Source organism: Typopeltis vanoorti, chromosome 19 (assembly GCF_054136105.1).
Source record: "Typopeltis vanoorti isolate ZY-2024b chromosome 19, IOZ_Tvanoo_1.0, whole genome shotgun sequence".
In the NCBI taxonomy this organism is placed as follows: Eukaryota; Metazoa; Arthropoda; class Arachnida; order Uropygi; family Thelyphonidae; genus Typopeltis; species Typopeltis vanoorti.
The window spans coordinates 38,119,854-38,129,910 of NC_143567.1; the positions used below are offsets into that span (position 1 = coordinate 38,119,854).

The following is a 10,057-nucleotide window of genomic DNA, read 5'->3' on the forward strand; positions in this document are numbered from 1 at the left end:
AACAGCTTCGGTGGCTGGGCCACATAGCTTACATAAATTAGCACTAGAGGGCTTGACTTCTGGGGAAAAAGCATCAGAGATGACCTAGAATCATCTAGATAGATAAAATTAAAAAGTGGACTAATTCTTCATTCTCCACTTTGTTAAGGCAGTCCCAAAACAAAAACATCTGGAGAGAGTATGTTAGGACTGTCAAATTTATAGTGTCCCAAGAGTCTACATAAACTATGGGTGAAAAAGAAGAGTGTATGGAGTGGTTTAGTCCATAGATTTAAAAGAGAAAAAGGTGCACAGTTTAGTTCCAACTTATTAATGATTTGCAGTATGAAAAGCAGCAGAAGAGGTCAGAATTTTAGGTTCATATAACTCAATTTTAACCAGATTTTTATCAAGAAAGAATGAGGCAATCATTTGTCAGTGGCTTCTAATTTGTTGTGCATACACCTAATGATGAAATTAAAAAAAAAAAAAAAAAAGATGATGAGAGATTCAAGTTTATAGATACAATAATGAAACCAAACAGTAATAAAAGTAGCAGGGTCTTCCATCCACCATCTTTCCATAAAAAAATATGTATACAGCAAAAATCAAAGTCATGTTATTGGTATATATATATATATATTATATTTTTTTTTTTTTTTAATGTGAAGGAATTCTGCAATATGAATATGTTCCAGTGGGGCAATAATCCGAAAGGAATTTTAAGTTGATGCTTGATACATTCACTTGAAGCAGCTGAAGATGAGAGTATAGAAAAGGGATGCTTCATCACAATTACAGCATTTATTATTAACACCAGGCCTCCATGGAGTCAAAAAGACTCATTACGAGAAGTACACAGAGCCCATCATCAAACCATGCTTTAAATTCATTCATTGAACCTGCATGCACATACAATGTGAGGCAATGCATTCCGCTTACAAACCACTATCTATGCAAATAACCTGTCCCTTATGTCCCTGCTCACACCCTACTTATACAGCTTCCATTGATGTATCCTTGTTCTACTCCCTTCTGTTCTATGAAAAATTTCTTCAACATTAACTTGGTAGCAACTTTTTACCAACTTAAATGTCTCAATCATATCCCCTCTCATCTTCCCACTCACAAGGCTTTGCTAACTGCACTCCCTGAATCTGTCTTCATATCCCACATTCCAAAGACCAGTTATCACCTAAGTCTTCTCTAGATACTTTCCAATATATCCTCATCATCATGTAAACCAAGAGACCAAATCTGCACGAGGCCTAATCAAGGCCTTATATAATGGAACTAGAACTTCTTTATTTCTGTGTGATAAGGTTCTCTGTATCATGCCATCATCTGATATGATCAGTTAACAACTTGTGCAATGTTACCTCTAAACTTCAGATCCTTGTCACCACCACTTCAAGGTCTTTTATCTCCTCAACCTCCCCCAAATTTCCTCCCCAAGTGTATATTTTGAATCCTAGTTGCCTGCCAGATTTCACAATCTTATACTACTTATACAATCTATTCAAATCCTCCTGTAAGGCCAATCATAAAGCATTCCCAAGAAATTAGGAGTTATTAAAATTTATAATGCTGGCCTGGTTGGCTAAGTGGTCAGCATATCTGCTCTCCAGCCAAGAGGCTGTGAGTTCAAATCCCGCCTAGGGCATGGATGTTTGTGATTGTCTTTCACCTTCATATATTCATCCAGACGAGTATGAATACACTCTCCCAAGATGGAGTGGGTCACCATGGGAGAAGAGGACCCAACCCTCCAGCAATGAGAGAGGCCTTTACCCAGCAGTGGGGAAGTTACAGGCTGTTAAAAATAATATAAAAAAAAATTATAATAATAATATATGATACTTATTATTATATACACCAAAGAGCCAAAAAAACTTTATGACCAGTGTCTATTCATGCAAATTGAATCACTGCAGGGAAATGATTCCACTTGTGCAGGTCATGAAATGGTATAAATAACACCTGATACATACTCTGTTAATCAGTATTATTGTTGTTCTTCAGATTGTTAAGGCAGTGGACTTAAGCGAGTCTGACAAAGGCTAAACAATTGTGATGGCAGACAACTTGGTTAGAGCATTTCAAGAAGGCACGGCTTGTGGGGTGCTCACACTCTCCATGGCTGACTGTGAGCACCCCACGGCTTGTGGGGTGCTCACAGTCAGCCATGGAGAGTACCTTCAAAAAGTGGTCCAAGGAGGGGAAAAAAAACACGAACTGGAAGCAACGTGTGGGGTGACCACGACTCATTGATACTTGATTTGAGCAAAGGCTATCCCAGACGGTATGAGCCAACAGAGGGTCACTGTGGCACAACTCAGAGTAATCTGAATGCTGGTGACAGGTGTAATATGTCACAGCACATCGAACCTTCTTGAAAATGGTGCTGTGTAGTCACAGGCCGCTCCGAGTACTTATGCTAACCTCGATTCACTGTCAAAAGCATCTCAAATGGGTATGTGAGCATCAAAATTGGACTTTGCATGAGTGGAAGAAGGTTGTCTGGTCCAATGAATCTCGTTTCCTGTTGCACAGTGTAGACAGCCAGATACATGTGTCATTTACCTTGGCACCAGGATGCAATGTGGGGTAAAAACAAGCCAGCAGAGGAAGTGTAATGCTTTCGGCAATGTTCTGCTGAGAAACCCTGGGTCCAGTCAGTCATGTGTAGGAAACTATGGTGTCTACCACCTACCCAAATATCATTGTAGACCAGGTACATCCGTTCATGACAATGGTATTCCCCTCTAGTTGTGGCTTCTTTTAGCAGGATAATGCACCATGCCACACTGCCTGGATTGTGGAACATGAGAAAGACTTCCAGGTATTGTCCTGGCCTTAAGGTGGCCCAACTACATAACTTTCAAGAGCTAAAGGATTTGCTGATTATGTGTTCATATCAGATACCACAAGAAACCTTTAGAAATCTTGTAGCATTGATGTCTCGCCAGATAAGATTGGTGGCATGTGGAGGACCAACATCATATTAGGTAGGTTGTCATAATGTTTGGCTCTTTGGTGTATAATATGTAATAATTCAACAGGTCAAATCAGTGATCTCATTCTGAGAAACATAATATAAACTTCAGCCTGAGTAGCAGGATGGACAACATTTTAGCTTTGGAAGCAATTGACTGCTGATTTGAATTCCACTCTGTCAGGGGTAGTTATAGTTCTTTAGATAGCAGATAATTTTCCAGTGTAACATTGAATTTTAGTAGTCTAAAGTGGCATGATCCTTTCCCACTTTTTTTTTTTTTTTTTTTTTTTTTTAATTATCAAGCAGAACCTTCTTCATTAAAAGGGGAGCATAACTTTGTTATTTCTATCATTTATGAAATGAGGACTGCATCACATCATTATCCAGTGCAAGTCAGAATGACATGGATCACACAGAAGCGATGTTAGACACTTAGCCCTGTTTCAGTTAATATGATCAACACACACCGTGCACACGCACGCACACACACACAATTTGAATTAAGGCTAAATGAACTATGTGACTAGTATATTTGTTGGTATGATCTGAGTATATATCCACTAGCATATTTGATGCAAGTGACTGATAAAGGGCTCTGGTAAAGATAAGTGCTATTTTGTGTAGTAATTGGTAATATTGATTGTATTTTAATAGAGAATATTGTTTATTTTGATAGCTTAGTGTAACTGAGTGATTGTGGGACTATGTAGGTTTTTTATTTTTACTTTACGGAATCTTGACATTTGCCTCAAATGAAACAAAATTGTAAACTTTTTTGGCGAAAAATTGTAGTAGCATTCAACAATTAACTTAATCTTGCTAAGCAAGACTGCTGACCTCCCAAAGTGTAAAACAATTTTTTAAATTGTAGATTTTATGTTGTTGGGGACAGTAGACAAAATTCAAGAAAGAAACTTTTGAAACATCATAAAAACCATTTTGTTTCTGAACAGCAACAATGATTTTCTCAAGGTCTTCTTTCTTTCCATGTGCAATTGCATGCATACACAGAAGAAGCTGATCTCTTATTCTTTAGATAATCACATCAATCTGGATACTTTATAAACAGACTTTATATTATTAAAAAGTTACCAATGCTAAACTAAACCTTTTCCTCCCCTCTCCCAAATGCTTACTTACATCTGTTAGGACATTTCTCTGAAGCTTATGCTGAAGAAGCTCTTTCTCCATTGAAGACACCTGTATTTGCAATTTTGCTCTTATTTCCTTCTTTCGTATTAGTTCTTGATAGAGCATATCCAAGCGTGCTTTCTGATACTGTAACAAGACTGAACAATGCTTTGTCTATAGAATCATATCAATAAAATGCTGATTCTAGTTACTTTGCAATTATTTATGAACAGTATAATAAAATAATATAATTGATAATTTACAAAATTACACTTACAATGTACTACATAAGATTACAGCTTATATTCCATCATAAAATGATAGAATATAAGCTGTAAATAATGGAATTTGTAATATTAACAACAACAGCATGGATGTAGATACACTTACCTAATAATGTACAATTTTCTGGAAGCACATTTTTGAGAATCACATGTTGACAAAAATGATTGAGCAATCACGCATCCAGCTCTAACACTGAAATAAAGTAGTGCCAAATAATTCCTAATTTATTAGCCAACAAATATAAAATAAGGCTTAGATCTACAGCCCATGCCAACAATCTCAATGTCCTTTGCAGTTGATACTAATTCCTACCTGTGGAAGATGATAAATACTTCATGCGAACAACCAATGTGTAGATGAACACACCACTATAATTTTATTCAAGCTTGTATTAAATATATGCTACATTTCAAAGTATACCAAATATTGCCAGCCTAGTTGGCCGAGTGGTTAGCATATCTACTCTCCAGCCAAAGGGCTGCAGGTTCGAATCCTGCTGTGGGCATGGATGTTTGTGATTGTCTGTAGAAATAGTAGTGGTGGAGACAGAGTTGTAGAGTAGGTGTCCTCCCTCGAGTCTTTGGACTCCCTGGAGGTGTCAAATAATAATAATAAAAATAATACCATGTTAAATATTTCCATGATTTTATATATACACACTGCTCTGCCAAAAGTATCCAGACACCACCTGGATATAATGTACTGGCCTCCCATAAAGTATTGGATGGGATCTGCTATAAAAGGAGGGTAACAGACATCCAAGGCAGAGTTAGGCCAGTACCAGAGGGTACTGGCTAACTATCTTCCTGGGGGTGATGACAGAGTTCTATGCAAATGCAACAGAGTGTTTCTTCAGCAGGACTATGCATTATGCCATGTTGTGTGTACAACAGAAAGGTGGTTCACAGAGGATGGCAATAACTGTTGCCTTGGCTGGAGAGGACAACAGGTTTTTTTTTTTTTTTTAGGAGGTCTCACTTAAGCAGTGACATATCACATTGTTCCTCAAATTCATTCACACCACCCATACCTCTTTCAGATACTCACCGTCTCTACACTTCCTTGCTCACAACACTCTTGCAGGAATGACTTCTAAGACATCATCATCAATTTCCTGATATATATATCCTCAACAGGTGTTCAGGCTACTATGCCAGCACTACATGATTAAATTTACATTATCATTAATCTCCTATCAACAATTTTCGTCCAAATTAGTTTATTAGTTACAAGCACTCTAATATTGCCATATCTAATATTTTGTGCTTCTAACATCTATTAGAGGGGTTTCGAGATAAATCTCTGATCCTGTGGTGCACATTTCATTATCTTTTTTTTTTTTTTTATTAGTGGATTTCCATGTAGTGGGACCATCTTTGGCAGGTCATTCATTCATTCACTCAAAGGAAATGGCAAATAGGTCATATTGCTGAAGGATATTGTAATTGTGAGAAGGCAGGATATGTTAGGGATCCAAACATATGGGTTTGGATCCCTAATACTTTTTTTTACAGCTGCCTTCTCAGCATAAAAAGGTTTGCCAGATGTTGCTGCTACCACTTTTGTGTATATTGTCTCATCACTTATTGATACATTGCTCTATTTTTATTTTTTGGATATCCTGCTCATTTCTCCACTTTTGGCATGCTTGAGAGTAAGCTTGATGGTCTCCCTCTCAGTTAGGGCATTGTGGTGCTTTGTTCTTACAATCTTTGTTTCATGGTCTTTACTGTCATTGGACATAGACAGCACAATCATTACAGGAAGTTTGGGAATGACCATACATCTAACATTTAGAACAGTACAAAGGGTTCAGGATGTAAAGCCTAACTAAGCAGTTGAGGTAGCCCACTTTGACAGATGTTGGTGGTTTTGACGTGTTGAATGCAAGGGAAATATTCCTGGTGGGAACCAGATGAACATCCATACTTTTAGTATTCTCCTCGTGGCTGTCATTCACTGATCTTTCATATCAGAGCATATCTCTTTGTCGGGTATGTCAAGGAGATGCTACTCCGATATTATGCCTCTGCAAAAGTTTAAAGTTTTGTGGGGAATAACCATAACTGATATTTCCCCAATAGATGTTGCATGAAGGAACTTTTTGTGTTTTGGTTTTCTATAAATGGAGAATGCCAGTGGAACGTTTGGTTTTGACGACATCCTTCAGATGGAAAGACCTGTATTCCAATTCAAAAAGGATGCAAAGAATCTTTATCAGGGATTTTCAAGCGAAGTGAGTTAGCCAGTCTCATACAGAGGTGGCAGGGTTTTTCATCTAGCAAAGGCAAACCAGCCAAGGGAATGCATGCAATTTACATACAGAATATACTATATAAGTACAGGGCTAACTACCTTATCCTGTAACCATGTGATGAAATCCAAGGATACCTTGGATGGTTAGAGAAACTTAAGTTAAGAACTGTATGAAGCAGAATAAAAGTATGGATTTTTGACAATAGTGTGCCACAGGGTTCTGTTCTTGGGCTTGTACTGTTTATCTTATTTTTTTCAATGATATGCCATATTGACTGGGAGAAATTTGCAGGTTTCTTTTTAATATTCCCTACGACGTGTGTGGTGCAAGTAAGGTCTGAAAAAGAAGAAACCTATGATTGTCAGACATACAAAAATATTTTGGAAAATTGAGAGAAAAGAGCAAAGCTAATAATAATAATGGCAAATGCCTGTTGGATTTCTGCTCAGGACATGGACTGCTTATTACTAACACCATGTTCCAACATAAAAATGTGCACAAATTCACATGGAGAAAAGAGGCAAGGAATAAGAAAAGTCTCATTGACTATGTTATTGTTGATAGTGATGTTTTCTCTCTAGTGCAGGACACCAGAGTGTACAGAGGATTCGAAATTGGAAGCGATCACTATTTAGTCTTGAGCAAGATAAAATTGAATTTCATATTGAAAAGAATAACATGTAAGAAAGTTTTAAAGCGAATAAAAGTTGAGCAGCTCTCAGACGTAAACTGTACACTAAAATACACAAATACCATTCAAGAAAAAATGAAAGAGTTTGAGAACAGGAACAAAACCTTGGAGATTCAATGGCAAGCCGTAAAGAAAACCTTGATTGATTCTCCCAGAGAGGCAGGTGGTGAGGTCGTCTGCAAGGATAGAAAAATCAGAACTCGATGGTGGACACAGGAAGTTAAAGAGGCAGTGAAGGAAAAGAAGAAAACATATCAAAAGTTCCTGGCAAATAAGTTAGCTTGAACTCTTAGAGAATACAGAGACAAATGTAAGAAAGATAAACACTGTGTAAAACTTTACTAAATCACTTAAGGAATTTACAACGTAGATAAGAATATAAATTAAATTACACTTTAATAAATATTTCTGATATTTCGGCGTCACGTTGCCATCTTCAAAAGGAACTTACAAAAAAAGGCACGTGCACATAGGCACTACAACACAGTAACTGAGAATGAAGTGATGAAACTTGTTCTCTTAAAAGACCTGATGGTGCTCCCTAGCGGGCTATGTAAGTGTTCCTGGCCATTGGGCTGAAGGTCTGCTGATGTAAGCCTCCCAAATTTGGTGCAGTCTCATGCAACCAAATTTGTTGAGGTTTGGATAGTTATCACCAAAGCGGATAAGGGAAATGCAACTGTAGCACTTAATCAAAAGGACTGCACAGGTAAGCTTAATGCTCTTCTATTAGATCGGGCTACTTACCTCCCTATCGAATACAATCCCACCAACTCACAAATCAGAAAACTTCACAGGCTCCTTAAGAAAGTCACTTCTTGGCCTGTAGAAGTTACTAACAGATTAAAACCGTTTAACTCTATACCCCCCAACCCGTATTTATGGACTCCCAAAAATACATAAAGAAAATGTGCCATTGCATCCCACAGTGGATGGCATTGATTCCACCACATGCAAATTAGCTAAACATTTGGCCAATGCGCTCACACACTATACTGGCAACACACCATTACACATAAAAAACTCAGCCCACTTCAAAGCTAGCATAGAAAACCTTACACTCCAACATACTGACATAATGATCAGCTTTGACGTCTCCTCCTTATTCACAAATGTCCAACTCAAGGAAACTTTAGAGCTAATCCAAGCTAAAATTTCTCCTGATATCTCAGCCCCATTTCAGTTCACAATGAACTCAGGCTATTTCGTTTGGCAGGGAATATTCTACAAACAAATAGAGGGGACAGCCATGAGTTCACCACTCTCACCACCCTTGGCCAATTTCTTTATGGAGACCTTTGAAGATAAAGCTTTAGCCTCTGCCCCACAAAAACCAACCACATGACTTCACAACATTGATGATGTGTTCGCTATTTGGCAACATGGCTCTGATATACTCCTCTCCTTTTTAACACACTTAAACAACCAACACCCCAGAATCAAGTTCACTCTGGGAAAAGAGGAAAACAACAGCCTCCCTTTCCTAGACACACAAGTCATCCGCAAGCCTGATGGAACTTTGGTTTTCTCAGTTTATAGAAAACCCACATATACAGGCAGGTACATTCACCAACAATTCCCCCCCCCCCCCTCACAACAATATGGAGTGAAAACACTATACAACAGGGCTAAACTAATCTGTTCTAACGACAAGGCTCTAAACACTGAACTAAATCAGATCTTAAACACTTTCTCAGCCAATTGCTACACCCCCCCCCAAAAAAAAATATTGAAACCAACAAACCACAATCTCCCTCCCCCTTCATACCATTTGCTACATCCGAGGCACCTCAGAAAAAAAATACCAAAATCTTAAAAAAACATGACTTTACCTCCTGTTACAGACCATACAGAAAATTGGCATCCCTTATCCGCTCCACTAAAGACTAACCACTTTCCCTAGACTTACCTGGTGTATACCAGGTCCCTTGCAGCTGTAAACTGTCTTACTTTGGCCAAACAGGCAGGACAGCGAATATCAGAATTTCTGAACACAAGGATTACATCCAGTTTCACAAGTACAGCCGCTCTGGTCTTGCAGACAACGCTTGCACACCACAGAATACGGTGGAAATTTGATCTTGCTACAGTAATACACCGTAGCAAGTTCAAATTCGAAAGACTATTCATGGAATCAGCCTCAGCCCTAAGAAACTTTCCAAACCTCGACAAATTTGGTTGCATGAGACTGTCCCAAATTTGGGAGGCTTACATCAGCAGACCTTCAGCCCAATGGCCAAGAACACCTACATAGCCCACTAGGGGGCACCATCAGGACTTTTTGGAGAACAATAACTTCATCACTTCATTCTCAGTTACTGTGTTATAGTGCCTAAGTGCACATGCCTTTTTTGTAAGTTTCTTCTGAAGATGTCAACGTGATGTTGACGAAATATCAGAAATATTTATTAAAGTGCAATTTAATTTATATTCTTATCTATGTTGTCAATTCCTTAAGTGAATGAATTAGTAATGCATAACCAAAGTATAAGCTAGTCTACGAGAATTACTGTGTAAAACAAGTTAAACAAAAGTCATGAGAGGACTTTGGCAAGAACATAGAAAATAAATATCAAGAAAGTGGCAAAATATTCTGGAGGTTGTTGAAGAAGCTCAGAAATAGAGGAAAGAGTGCTACAAAAGGAATTAGAGATGATAAAGGTGACATGAAAACAGAAGAAAAATATATCCTTGAAGTATGGGGTAATTACTTTGA

General features: G+C 38.0%; 1 protein-coding gene across 1 annotated transcript in view; it reads right to left on the reverse strand.

Annotated features, from left to right (window-relative positions):
* Tab2 (TAK1-associated binding protein 2) overlaps positions 1-10,057 on the reverse strand; it is a 171,439-nt gene that overhangs the window by 105,404 nt on the left and 55,978 nt on the right. Inside the window, exon 4 of the mRNA XM_090409209.1 lies at positions 4,118-4,266. Coding sequence (XP_090265335.1) covers positions 4,118-4,266 — 149 coding nt within the window. The remainder of the gene's footprint in view (positions 1-4,117; positions 4,267-10,057) is intronic.